Raw genomic sequence first — 14543 nt, forward strand, 5'->3', positions numbered from 1 at the left:
ACAATTGAAAAGTGTCAACAACAAAGTTTCACAGATGCATACCTGTACATATGCATGTGTAGAAACTAAAACAATTACAGTACATAGAAAGCCTCTTAAAAGAAACCAGGGCTTTTATCATACATTCAGAATCAGAAAGTAGCAATCAATATACTGTACTCATTGGTTACTGATATGTGAAGCAGTAGGAAGCAGGTTAAAGCTGTCCTTGGCAAGAGTACAGTGTATTTCTATTAAATTCTATCCTACTTGACTGGATATGCAAAGTCACTTGACCTCCATTGCAAACACATCAGTACAAGAAGACTTGTACCATGCATGAGAGGCTCAATTCATATCAAGTAATTGCTTTGGCTAATGGAATATTTGAGTGTCCATAAATCGGGGCTCACAAAATTAACTTTCACAGTACTTTTCATGGGAGAATCAACTGAATTCAAAGCTGATATGGGTTAAAGTTTGCCAAAGTAATTTACTTGTGTCACAGGGTTATGTGACAAATTTGCATTAGATTGTTCTGGTGTAGATGAAATGCCTCGTCATTCAACCCTGCAGAAATAAAAGAAATTTACTTTTCCATCATATTCAGAGTTGTTGATATGACTTACAATTGACCTTGGCTGAAGGTCAACTATGATATACATGTTTTACATGGGCTATTAAGGTTCTCTCATGCTGCCGAGGGAGTTATGCCACAGAGGAAGTTTTGCTCTGCAACATAACGTCATCTGCCACATTACTATTATTAGATAAAAAAACGTCACTGCTTCAAGAAGTCTGAGCAGGAGGCTACTTTTTTTGTGTTGTTTTTTGAAACTGTTGATGTACAAAGAATGCAAAAAATACTGTACAATTTTTTTGGCATGGGGGGGGGTGGATTGAAGATTCCAGACATAACTGTCCTGCATATCCTATAAAAAATCTAACATGCAATATTTACATGCCTCCCTCAATTCGCGTGTTGCAGTAACATTTGGCATGCTCCATACGCAGGCATGTGTACCATATCACATGGCCACTGACCATGAAAGCAAATTCCGCCCTGGGTACTTTGACCTTTGAAATGACAAGAAATCAAACATCTGCTGAAATGACAACTACAAGACGTGTAGTACTACTGAGGTCAAATTCTACTGCAAACAAGCTGTGAATACAAGTCTACAATTTGTTCTCGTTGATGATCCCACATTTTTATTGGCTGATGATACAAATTTCCCTTTGTCTTTCATTGGGACTACTTAACTCTACTCTGAGATGAATGTGATAGAGACACATTCCAGACAGCTAGGCTCACACATCTGATAGGGTAAATACACGTGGTGACAGAAAGGGGTTGACAACATTTTGTTAATCCCACTTTGATAGCACCCCGGGCACATATCAAACATGAGAGAAAAGTTGATTTGGTATAGCCAATTCCTTAATGGCAAAAGTGAACAATACTAATATCAATACAAAGGTCCACCTACATGTGTTTATTATGTCTAATACCATATAATATTGGGAAAAATAAAGTACAGTATACATCATATGTATAACAATTAACAGCTTTGTAAATTTACACATGAATAGCACAAAACAATCACATGATTGGAGAAGGCAGGAAATTAAAAGCTCTCGCCCCCTACCTGTGAAAAACTAGTAATTGGAAAAAGTTTCATTAGGGTTATAACTAACCACTATAGCTATCTGCATGTAGACAACACATTTTTGGACTACATGACACAGAGGAGAAAAGAACCGAGTCGATGCGATTATTAAAACCCATAGTGACACACATGTATTATTATGTATGGCAGCCATGCAAGGGAAGGGCATGCCATAATGGTAGAGGAGTTTGGTAATGAATTCAACAACACAACAGAGAGCTCTTATAAAGCAACACAAGTCCCTCTGATTTAAGTTGAGTAGCCATTATACATTCAGCATGCTGATTACACATTTCCCTTCCTCTTGGTTGTATGCCAACAAGTCCATTAGATGGTTATAGATGTATGGGCAACATCTATAAAATCACTTGATTCTCAGACAAATGATCCAAACAAAAGACATATATATACAACATACATGCACATTTGTTTATGGATCATTAACCTGTATATACATATAACACAGTGATGATTAAGAACAGATATCATTTTCAATGCACCATTATGATGTGGTATTAACCCTCCAACAGCTTCTTTGAAGATAATCTTGATAACATTACATGTCAGTTGCTCACATCAGGTAAACGTTAAGATTTCTCTTTTGTATTGCAGGGGCTACTGATCTAGTTGCAGAAGTTTACATGTAGTATTTCAAACTTATGTCTGCTCTAGATTTAAGAGTTTTAGGGTATTACATGCATTTCTATTAAAGCCAAACAAAAAGAGCCTCAGGTCTTCTCTGACTCTTGGTTTATCAGGGATATGAAGCAGAAAATATGGCCATAGCAGGGGAGAATGAATTACATAGATAAGGAATACACACAGAGACTTAACAATAAATTCCACATGAAAATTGATCGATGTTAAATAGAAGGCACTTTTGTGGTTATAGGAAATAATATTTCGCAGCCATGTCCTGACTCTGTACTCCTGCCATGTTTCCCCTGATCTGTCCCTGTGCTGGTGTACAGTGATGAATGGTCACCCACCAGCCTGGAGCTCAGGCAGATTAGTACCTTAATTGGGCAATGCATGCAGACCCATGTTTTGATGTGGGCTTGATTTAAAGCTGATCCTGGAAGGTTACTGCTTGATTAATGGTATTGATGCAGGCTTTAGATAAGACTGCTATGGTTTGGGCAGGGGAACAGGATGGAAATAATCGCTTTTCTTGAAATAGCACAACATGCAATGTAGTAAAAGTGCTAAAGGTTCTTTTCATTCTCTTAAGAAAATTTTAAAGCTGTACATTGCTCCTAACCTTATATCATTCTTGGGAAATCTGTTCTTTTATCATACCCATAATGTTTAATTCAAAAGTACATGTAATTCCTGGTAACTTACATCTATATGTTGCAAAATAATAATGGACAGATTAATTACAAGCTAAGTACTACACATACAAAATGCAAGCAATAAGCTGAAGGTCATAAATAACATTACAATCGACAAATGTAATCATCTCCAGATCGAGCACTATGGAGACTGGGTCAACAACTCATTGCTGATGAAAATTTGATACGTATTATTTGAAGAAGTTAATTGCAATGCTGAACTTTTACTAGCGATTTCTGAGTACATCATTATTAGGTAGTGTTTCACATTTTAAGTATCAAAACTAATTTCATCAGTCCTACTTATGAAGTGACACACCTTGTTCACTTTACAACACAAGTATGAATTCATCTGACACATGGACTTAGAGGGTTATGTTGCACATCAAAAGAATTCTTATGCTTGTCTCATTTGGTAATTGCTTGCACATTTTCAACCTCAGATGTTCTCTCTATCCTTAGCTGCTCTTTCAAAGTTGTCACTTCACTAACTTGAGAATGTGTGAACAAACCACCTGGCTACAGTAGCATCCAAAAAATGCATGGCTGCAATTACCGATAATTGAGACAGCCATAACATGACGAGCAATCCATTTATTTGCCTGATATTTCATGTGCACAATAATGATACACATATTGGTCATTTCCTGTCTTGTTGGGGACCTGTACATGTTCATTTCCAGCACTAATACACACACAGCAAGGCTTGTGGTTGGAATAGATTAGATCAGAGAGGCAATCTGCATGGAAATGCTTGGGCTAACCCTATCAGCATGCAAATAGCATTCTAAATGCTGTGCATCCGTTATTACATGTACCAAAGGCAACATTTCACCAAGTTGATACACTAATTTGCTGTGTGGGGTTAGCCTTCTCAAATGTACATGTAACTCAAAGTATAAGTTAAGTCATCATCACAACATTCAAGCTTGTTGCAAGATTTTATCATACTCAAAATATGCTGATTTATAGCTTGCCGTCAACAACTACCTTTCTGCATCCAAAAAAACAAACATATTAGAAGCATTATGTTTTACAAATAAGGTCATAATTGTGTACAAAATAATGAAATTCTTTTGATGTTGATATTGGACTAATGCCATACTGTATCCATTTCCATCTCATTTCTGGCTACGGAGCTATGCAAGTGGCCAGATCCAACACAATCTCTACCTTGGCCCAGAATACTCTCTTTGCCAGGAAATTGCTCTAATATGGATGTTACCATTGCCATTACTTTACGGATGATTGGAAGATATAAAAGGAACCTTTCAAAGCACTTTTTCCTGTTCTTATCTTCAAGTACTAGTAGTAGTGAACAATTTCAGATCTAGCTGTTGTGATTTCTGTAATTAGCTGTCAAGCCTAGTATGTTTCAAATCTGCTGACGTTGGCCATATTTAGATTTTTTCTGCCAAGGTTTGCCCTTGGAGTACCAACAGAATGTCGTCAGACATCATATAACGAGGAACTGAAATCTGCATAAGTATTTTCTCACAGGCAGAAAATGCTTATAAATGCTGACTTGGCTTCTTACATGGACACACTGAATGATGATAGACATACCCGATAAGCATGATGCAAAGACAAATCTTGTTGTTAGTTTGCATATATATATGCACTAATAAGTTATGCTGCTCTTTTTGTCTTTTTTGGTACACAGTCCTATGAGTATGACAGTATAAGATACTGCTTCAGGAAGCATCCAGATGAATTTAGATTGTAAGTGCACACCCCTTTTTTCATGACAAAACACTGGCATTCAATGAGGGATTTTTCTGCCAATCTCCCTACTATAACTTCTACTATAAGTCACCAAGTTTATACCAGTGACATTTCTAACCTGGCAGTCGGTGTATTTATATACCAGATCCGGCAACTCTTCCAGTCAATCAATACATGAATATCTAAGGCAGAACTTCTTCATGGAGCAAAAAAACTTTCAACATTGTTATTATGTTGAAACACATACTGTATAGTCTGTATACTCAGGCCCAAAAGTGCATCATAAGCTATACTGTACTGTAATCTTTTTACAAATTTTTATTGAATGAAAACATGTATTCGCAAGACTTTTGAAGAAAAGGGACTTTCACCACGTACAAGTTCACACCTTTGATAGATCCTTACCTATGTTGTTTGACTGAGTACAACACTCCTGACATACATTATTCAGGTACAACAAAGGCAGCAATGCTACCACACCTGTACATCAACGTAACAGGTATATCAGGTTTCCACTGGCATGTTTACCGTTGTCCGCTTTTGTATTCATACTGGGGAAAACATGACAATTACTTAGCACTCTGTTGGCTTCATTACGAGGGTTAGAAACACAAACCACTTGAGATGTGTTTGTTTAACTTTAAGTGCATAAAGTTATGGAAGAAGAGAAGATTTATCAGAATGCACAAATAAACAAAAGTCACAAATTCTATACGTGACTTACCGGTATCTGTATGGACGTCTGGTATGTATAGTATTCTACATATACGTTTTGTCTCTCTAGTCCTTTATACTGGCTTGTTCAACCTGTTTTCGCTCAGAATTTCTTGCACTGTCCAACCTTACGTACATGTACTGTGCCTCTCAATAATAACAAAACACAACACAATTGATACATGTATATGGAACATAACAATCATTCTTGCAAGAGGACTATTCCACATACTGTTATATGCATTGTACAGAACTATGAATGCTGCTGTCATACTCAGCCATTTTATTCCTAGAGACATCTATGGCTGACTTAGAACATGGTGTGTGAATGTATGTAGTCGACATTACTGTCATTAGGTATATGCTGATGGAAGCACAAATGTGAAATGCAAGTATAATAATTTGCATCATCTGTTCTGTCTAAATTGATAGTGTATGCTGCTATGCATAATGTAATCTAGGATATGGAACTCAATTTTCCAGTCTTCAATTTCTAACATCCATAAAAGCATTCCTGAAACCTTGTGAACACTTAGGTATGAACACTTTTCATTTCAAATATGATCAACTGTAAAAATGTATTCTGGATCTAGCAGGGTTTACATAACATCACCAGTCTCCTCTAATGTTTGTTTATTTGAATTTACCATTAAGTACATATACAATGGTAGGGGAGACAAAACAGGTGATATGGATCACCTTTCCAGGACTAAGATTAAATATTAATATTAGAATTAAAATATCTAACATATTAGAATTAAAATATTCATGTTGAAATATTAAAATATCAATATTAAATATCAATGTTAAAATATTAACATTAAAATACTAATATTTTTTGTAGAAAAAGTACAAACATTACTTTGACATGAGATGTACGAAGCTATTAAGTAATTTGAGTGTAATCTCTGAGTAATATTGTTGAGCATGTAATTGCAGCTTGCACATGTCATATGAATATGCACCTCTGGGGAGCAGGTACATGCATCAGATCAACAGTTCACATTTTTGTGGTATCAGGGAGATACATAGCACAGCAGTGAACAGATGTAACATGTTAACAACCAAAAACTCTAATCTAAACACCAAAATGTTATCTGATGACACACAGTAATATCATTCACTTGATAGGAAATGTAAAGGATTTTACATTTTTTAGACACAAGTTTACGTGACAAAGGAGAAACACAGGATGAAAATAAAATGATCATTATTGATGAAGCTAATATCTTAAAGAACAGTGGAATGCTGTCATCTTCGATCACCAGTATCAGTTACATACGTATCCCTATCTTTATGTCCACACCTTCATATCGCTGCTTCCTGTCAAGGGATAAATCCAACTTGATTCATAGTCATACCCTCACACAAATACTGTCACAACAAGGAGGTTTAGGGGAAGATACTATATTATAACCTGCACCCTTGAGACATTTGATAAAAACAACATTTTAGCAATTCCAGCACCAAGCAAGTATACTAAAATCTATGTAATTAGGTCACAATACATGTATAGTGAAATGATCCATCTCTTTTTTCATCCCCAAGGGTGTGATCAACAACATTTGAAAGAGATTGACATTCTAGATTTTGTATCAAACCTACTAATCATTGCAAAGCTTGCTACCTGTGTATGTGTATGTGTATGTGTATGTGTATCTTGATCTACATGTAGTTGTACCATAATATATATATATATTTTGTGAAAATATAACACATCTATATAGGATATTGCATTACCTGAGCTGAGGGACAGTAATGTTGTCAAACAGGTTATGTTCCTTACAAACCTGCACTGCTTTTCTTAGAAAGGCTTGTATGTTCTATTATAATGTTTCAACCATCCCCCCTGGAGCCCTGTCCTTTGAATAAACAAAACTGAGGACAAAAGCCTTTAAGAAGGTGTCATTTGTAGACAGAATATAACAGAGGTCAACAGGTGGTCTCACCTCACTTCCTTTACAGCACACATAATTACTACGACACAATTGTACCTTCTGACAGGGTAGAAATACAGGTACTATACATGTTGGTTACACGAAACACAGTCAATGATATTAGAGTTCTGACATCCCTATGTTACAACGCCTCCAACGTCTTCTATCATAAGGTTTGGGGTTGTTAGAACATAGATTGAGTTGTCGAAACATAGTGGTATAGTATACAAGATATTACACAGAAAGTAAGACCATTTTTCTCAAATCACTGCAACAATGATACATTACCTTGCTGACATCTTGATAAGGTACCATATAAATCCTAAGTATACAGCTTAACCCACTTTTCAGTATGTACAGAAAATCTGTATCTTACAATACGTGGACAACACACCATAATTTCAAACAGGTACACAGGTGTTCATACTTCCACTCTATCTTTAAAGAACACAATGCAAAAGCACTTAACACTGGTGTATCTTGAACATACACCCCCACCTCAAACAGTTGGGCAATGTTCCAGTTACTATTTCTCTTCCACTCAAATTGAAGTAACTCAACAATGCATGAGGTACCAAGGCTTTCCTGTTCACATGGTCATAATTTGCAATAGTCATAAATGTTTCAGTACTATAAAATATTCAGACTCACGAACATAAAAGCTAATGTTTGCATGACTGTCGGTTAACACAACCACAACAAAGCAACACTCGTTGATTAGCTTTCCTGCCGGAGAAAAGGGGGGCGGCTTCTAAGATTAGTGTGACAAATTTATTTACTTCAAAGCCATAACCTATTCTCCCACACAAAATTCACAGGACTTTTGAAGTTCCTTGAATTCTGTAACCTTCGGCACTGCAAATACATGGTTTCATCATATACAGCCGTATTCCGTTAATGAGATATCTGCATCATACCAAGATCTGTTAATGATCTGCATACATCACACACTTGTTGGGTCAATGCACTCATTGCCTAGAGGGTGGTACATTGTCTCACAGTTGACATAAAACAAGCATTACCATTCGCCAGGTGGGATCAAAACAGCTCTAATCCTATTGTAGAAGCTTGCTACGTCCAAAAGAAAAAAAATATATAAAAAAGAAGCAGAAAAAAAAGCTGATGGTAACTTACAGTTTTCTGACATCGAAGAAAAGCAGACAACCTTTCAGAAGATGATACTGATAAGCATCTACTACCCACAAAAGGTGTGCTTGTTTGTAGCCCTGGTACAATAAAATAATGTCCACAGGAGAGATATCTATGTACTACCTAGTACCTATCCTATCAACCTGACCTGGCTGTTGGGGGCAAGGTAGACACTAAGACAGAAATGTGTTGTCAGACTTAGTGCCTTTGCAGTCAGCATTTCTGAGAAGTTGAGGCATATCCACTGCTTGATTAATTACCTGTAGCTATAAAAGCTTCAAGTAGAAAATGGACAATTAGACGGCCCAAAACTGCATAATGGGGGTTTAACCTATACACTCTTAGTAAGTGAAAGGAAGCTATGGAAAATTATGAATACTCAAAAAATCAAAGGGAGCTTAGAGAGCCCTTCGCCATTGAAGTTGAACACACGAGTACACATGCAAATAGCAAACCCAGCCTGATTTCGCCACCTGCCATTCAACAAAATCTATTTGGATTGGAACATAATAATTTATAATATTGTACCGTCAGTAAAATAGCAAGTCAACACCAAGCTGTTAAAAGTCTTTGCTCATTGATCTCATCTAACATTCCTGAAGTAAAGTTGCCAAATGTTCCAACACTTGAAAGCGAGATTTCCATTTTCAGTATTACTAGTATCTGAATCAATAAAGCCATTAGTACATAGCACTCCTTCCACAATGTTTTCATTCAATCAGGTAGGTAAAGAAATGTTTATTATAGCAGGAGAGTAGATTTACTTAAATTACAAGCTTTGAAAGAAGAAATTGAGAAAGATAGTTATAATTCATAAAACCTGACTTGGATAAACTTGTCACCTTTTCACATGATACCAACTCTGCATATTTGTAGTTTCTTCAGGAACTTATACAATATATTTATACCTGTACTTTCTATATTACAGACTGCTACACCTGCTAACATATCACCTGTTGAATAATACAACAAAGACTCACTCATGAAACTCAATATTATAACAATGAAATTCTTGAATGAAATATGATGCTGAAGCCATGTTTTGTTTCCTGTCTTCTACTGTAGCCTTTTCATTATACATACACTCCCAATATCAATAAACTTTATTGACATTTGTTATCATAAAACCCAAATAGGCGGAAGTCTTTGAAACGACATAACAGTATCTTTTTTGTTTCTAGATGAAAAGCATGCCAATTAATCATTTAAGACATACTGTATGCTGACCTTCCTCCTAATCAAACTACGGGTATCCATGACTAAATGATTCACAGATACAGGCATCCAGTTCTCAAATTCAGAAGTTAAAATAAAACATGTCCTCAGATACAAGTTCTCTTAAGTCTTGAACAATACAATTTAAGTTTAAAGAACACAATTACAACCTAATCATTAAGTCTAGAACTAGTTGTAAACTTTGTGACTCTGTCACAGTCTAGGACATCTCTCTCTTTCCCGTAAACACATGTGAACTTCACAAAAAAAACCAACAGAATGACCACTGTGACATCCCTCAAATATTTGTAATCTAAATTATGCAGACATTGCATAAAATGACTGAAATTGAGACATATGTGACAATTCACAATTTTACTGAGTGTACAAAAAAAGGTTAAGTAGATCTATCTCACATCCTACAATCCACCACTGAATATTTTCACCTTAATATGTTTACCAAGTGACAGGAGACATCAGCACAACTACTTGTGAAATTGACCAGGTGCCTAGCAACAAGGCTCCGCCTACTTATTTGTGCGTCCCAGGAACGCCCACTGGGGTTTTATCCTACCTGCGGCTACGGGATATTTTAGATGGGGTGGGGAACTGGTGTGTACTATCAAAATGAAATTGGCTACGCATCTACGGGGAATGGCTCTATCATAGAAGGGATAGAACTCCCCCTTAGGAGCTATGAAACAAAACAAAACTTTTGTTCCATATGTACACACAGTACACAAACTCTAGGTGTGTGGCTTTGGATGGGGTTGTTTAAACACGGGTGTAATTTCCGCACGAGAAAAGAGCGGTACTCACCGAAAGGAATTCCGTCAACCACACCGGTAGCATGTTATCCGGCTGCAAGAGAAAATACGGGGTATCATAGATGTGACTAAAATATAGACCGTTGGGAGAAATTGTAAACCTGACCGGACATAAACAGTTCGCTTGTTCACATGGCGGGTAAAAACGTCAACAAAACAAATGGCCGGGCCAAAACAGCAACTGCGGGCGACCGTGGTCACTTTGCACCTTTTTATTCGATCCAGGGGAAACTGGATTAAAGGTATAACAGCAAAATAGATAGACAGTAACATCAGATGCTCACATCTTCAAATATGGAGCCCACATTAGCAGACACGAGTAACATCCCAGGCCCCATGTTCCGCTCGGCATCCCCCATGGCGAACAACTCCCCAACTTGGGCGCCGACCACGAGCGCTCCCGACTCCTCGACGCAAAACCGCGGCGCTCTGTGGATAGGGCGGGTTCCTCTCCTACTGTCCTCGGCTTAGATTCCACGAAAAGAGCAGATCGACATGATCTGGAGGCCAGAAAGCGCGATTAGTCAACGGAGCTTCCCGCCCGCAGACGGAAAAATCACCCCGAGCGTGTAAACGTCACGGCTACCTGTGTACCTCATGACGTCAATGGAGCTTGTAAACTGAACGAGTCCATTAGCAGAAGAGGGGTGGGCAGCCTGTTTGACCTCATCATCATCCCTGACCTCAAGTTCCCGCCAAACTTTCCAACCTTTCTTCTTTACGGCGCATATGAAAGAAAGACGGAGTGTCATGACTACTGCAGTAAGCGACAGATGTGATGACTGATAAAGACAAGAGGTAGATTATCACATATTCTATTTCTTGATTCTCAAGACAAGAGAATTTCTCGTACAAGAATCGAACATGTGCAAAAAGTTCTGCTTTGGGGGAGGGGGGCAACATAATATTTATTTTATATTAAATTTCCTAGACATTATTGAAAAGGTCGAGGAGGGTCATACGGTAGAAACAAAAATGAAAGGATCAGCAGTACACCCCGTTTCAACAACGTAAGAAGATTTAACGTTAATCTTCATTAAACAGTAATGTTAAATTTTATTTGAATTTGTTACTCAGAAAATCAGATACCTCTTCCATGGCTGGAACAATTCGCCGACTGGAGGAGACGGTTGTGAACCGTATTGCAGCAGGAGAAGTTATCGTCAGACCAGCCAATGCTGTGAAGGAGATGCTCGAGAACTGTTTGGATGCAAAATCGTCTTCCATTCAGGTAACATACAAGCAATCACTGTTTTTGTTTACATCCTTTATTGGTACATATGCAAGTTATTGGCAGGCATATGTGAATTATTGCCAAATCCCAACTACCTCCCACTTTCTTGCTTAATTTTTCAACTTGCTTGCTGTGACGTCATGCTGATCGCACATATTATGAGACCATATCTTGGCCTCTATTTGTATGTTCTCCATCGATAAGCTAAGACACTCATCTGTTGAATGCTCCTACAGGTTGTTGTGAAGTCAGGTGGTCTGAAGCTGTTACAGATCCAGGACAACGGAACAGGAATCAGGCGGGAAGACATGGACATCGTGTGCGAGCGCTTCACCACCAGCAAGCTGCAGACGTTCGAAGACTTGACATCCATCGCTACCTATGGTTTCCGAGGAGAAGCCCTGGCCAGTATCAGCCACGTGGCCCACGTTACCATAGTAACTAGAACAGCTGAGTCTAAATGTGCGTACAAGGCTAGTTACTCAGATGGTAAACCACTGGCAGGGCCAAAACCTTGTGCTGGGAATCAAGGCACACAGATCACTGTAGAGGACTTGTTTTACAATGTCCCGTCGCGACGCAAGGCCATGAGGAGCCCAGGAGAGGAGCACGCAAAGGTCGCCGAGGTCATGAGCCGGTACGCCATCCACAACGCCGGTGTAGGGTTCACGCTGAAGAAGCAGGGAGAGAGCACGGCAGAGCTGCGCACCTCCCCGACCGCCTCCACCATAGATAACATCCGCACGGTGTACGGCCCCACAGTCGCCCGCGAGCTGATCGAGGTCAAGTGCGAGGACAGCAGGCTGGCTTTCTCGATGAAGGGTCACATCTCCAACGCAAACTATTCCACCAAGAAGTTCATCTTCCTCCTCTTCATCAACCATCGCCTGGTGGACTCCACAGCCCTGCGGAAAGCCCTGGAGGCCGTGTACTCTGCCTACCTTCCCAAGAACATGCATCCGTTTGTCTACATGAGTGTGGAGATCATGCCATCCCACGTAGATGTGAATGTCCACCCCACCAAACACGAGGTGCACTTCCTTCATGAGGATGTCATTATCGAGGCAATACAGAAGCAAGTGGAGACCAGTTTGTTGGGATGTAACTCATCTCGCACATTCTTTACCCAGGTTAGAATATGTGATGTTTTATACCTTAACTTGTGATTATTTGACACCTTAATAGCTGTTAGTGTGACTTTTATATTTTGTGATGACAGGTTTTCTCCTTTCCACAGGCTTTACTCCCTGGAGCTGTTGTACCTGTATCAGACATCACTACCAGTGAACCTTCTTCCAGCTCATCTTCCAAGACTTACGCCCATCAGTTAGTGAGAACAGATCACAGGGACCAGAAACTTGAAGCATTCCTGAAGAAACCAGAAGATCCTGTCATCTCTTCTCCCAGTGTTTCTACAAAAACATCAGTTGCAGAAGTTGATCCTGCCGTACCAACCACATCTAAGATGACAGATGCTGCTGATGTTTCCATGACAACAGATGAGCACCACAATCAGAGGAAGCGACCACGGGAGAGTGGGACAGAGGAGGAATCTGAGGAAGTAATTGTTGGTATGTGTTGCATCCTTGTTTTGTTTCTATTCATTTTTTCCTTGTAGTCAAATGTTGTTGAAAACTTGTTCTTGAACATGAATTACCTGGCTTCTTCTGACTTTGCCTGTATTTTGTCCTTCACAGAAGAAGAGAGTAGAGGTGAAGGAAGTAAGTCTCCCCAACGACGTCCCATCACTCTGACCAGTGTCCTGGCTCTTCACCAGGAAATCAAAGATAACATGCACACAGGCCTGCGGGAGATGGTGACCCAGCTGAAGTTTGTGGGCTGTGTGGATCCAACACGAGCTCTCGTCCAGCACCAAACCAAGCTCTACCTCATCAGTACACGCCGCTTGAGCCAGGAGCTGTTCTACCAGTTGGCTCTGTTTGACTTTGGAAACTTTGGCATGCTTCGTCTGTCCGAGCCAGCGCCCATCCGTGAACTGGCCATGATGGCTTTAGATAGTGAAGAGAGTGGTTGGACTGAAGAGGATGGGTCTAAGGAAGAGCTGTCGCAGTACATTGTGACCTTCCTGCAACAGAAAGCACCAATGCTTCTGGACTACTTCTCTTTACAGATCGACTCAGAAGGCAACCTCTGCACACTGCCTTTACTGTTGGACAACTACATCCCACCATTAGAAGGCCTGCCAATGTTTGTGCTGAGACTAGCCACAGAAGTTGACTGGGACAGTGAGAAAGAATGCTTCCAGACCTTTGCAAGAGAGTGTGGGCTCTTCTATGCCATCCGTTCTAGTGTGGCCTCAACTAGCGAGGACTCCAAGTCGTGGAAGTGGACAGTAGAGCATGCATTGTTTCCTGCCTTCCGCTCGTCCCTGCTACCTCCTAAGACATTTGCGGAAGACAGAAGTGTTCTGCAGATTGCTAACCTCCCAGACCTGTACAAGGTGTTTGAGAGATGCTAAAAAATGAGAACAGTAAAGGACGAATCACGACGAATGTGCCATCGTTCTTTACAATGACATCTGATGTATTGGTGGCATGCAACAGATGTTTAGCTTTTTGTTCAACATCTTTATTTTTCCAAGACATGTTTCACAGGTAAATTAAGTGTGCGATATTTCAACAGTTGAACATCTTAATTAGGCCTAACAAAATAAATGTTGTGTTTCCTATTACAGTCCAGAAAAAATTAGGGTCGGTAGGTAGGGATTCTACTTTTTTTTTTTTTTTNTTTTTTTTTTT

The 14543-nt window shown here is 39.2% G+C and overlaps 1 protein-coding gene and 1 long non-coding RNA gene across 3 annotated transcripts; one reads left to right on the plus strand and one right to left on the minus strand.

Annotated features, from left to right (window-relative positions):
* Window positions 1–1322: 1322 nt before the first annotated feature.
* Window positions 1323–11156, minus strand: LOC109463217. The gene is made up of 3 exons (XR_002139814.1): window positions 10835–11156; window positions 10543–10584; window positions 1323–1628 (listed from the first exon to the last, which is right to left on the minus strand). It is a non-coding gene; the product is annotated as an uncharacterized LOC109463217 (long non-coding RNA).
* Window positions 11157–11203: 47 nt separating this feature from the next.
* On the plus strand, window positions 11204–14282 carry LOC109463216 (DNA mismatch repair protein Mlh1-like). 2 transcript variants are annotated; one of them, XM_019759946.1, is made up of 5 exons: window positions 11204–11348; window positions 11628–11781; window positions 12021–12914; window positions 13022–13355; window positions 13485–14282. In XM_019759946.1, the coding sequence occupies exons 1-5, from the start codon at window positions 11329–11331 to the stop codon at window positions 14261–14263; spliced, it is 2181 nt and encodes a 726-aa protein (XP_019615505.1). In that variant the 5' UTR covers window positions 11204–11328; the 3' UTR covers window positions 14264–14282. The 2 variants fall into 2 exon arrangements, with proteins under 2 accessions (XP_019615505.1, XP_019615504.1); XM_019759945.1 differs by having other exon boundaries at window positions 11206–11348; window positions 13482–14282.
* The last annotated feature ends 261 nt before the right edge of the window (window positions 14283–14543 follow it).

The sequence above is a fragment of the Branchiostoma belcheri genome, unplaced genomic scaffold (genome assembly GCF_001625305.1).
Source record: "Branchiostoma belcheri isolate BF01 breed outbred unplaced genomic scaffold, Haploidv18h27 scaffold123, whole genome shotgun sequence".
Classification (NCBI taxonomy): domain Eukaryota; kingdom Metazoa; phylum Chordata; class Leptocardii; order Amphioxiformes; family Branchiostomatidae; genus Branchiostoma; species Branchiostoma belcheri.

Excerpts from the sequence above, each read along its gene's own strand:
- LOC109463216 (XM_019759945.1), top strand. The coding sequence starts at position 11,329 with ATGACTGATAAAGACAAGAG. Across the intron at positions 11,349-11,627 it reads ATGACTGATAAAGACAAGAG|AAAATCAGATACCTCTTCCA; the intron begins GTAGATTATCAC and ends TTTGTTACTCAG. Across the intron at positions 11,782-12,020 it reads CAAAATCGTCTTCCATTCAG|GTTGTTGTGAAGTCAGGTGG; the intron begins GTAACATACAAG and ends ATGCTCCTACAG.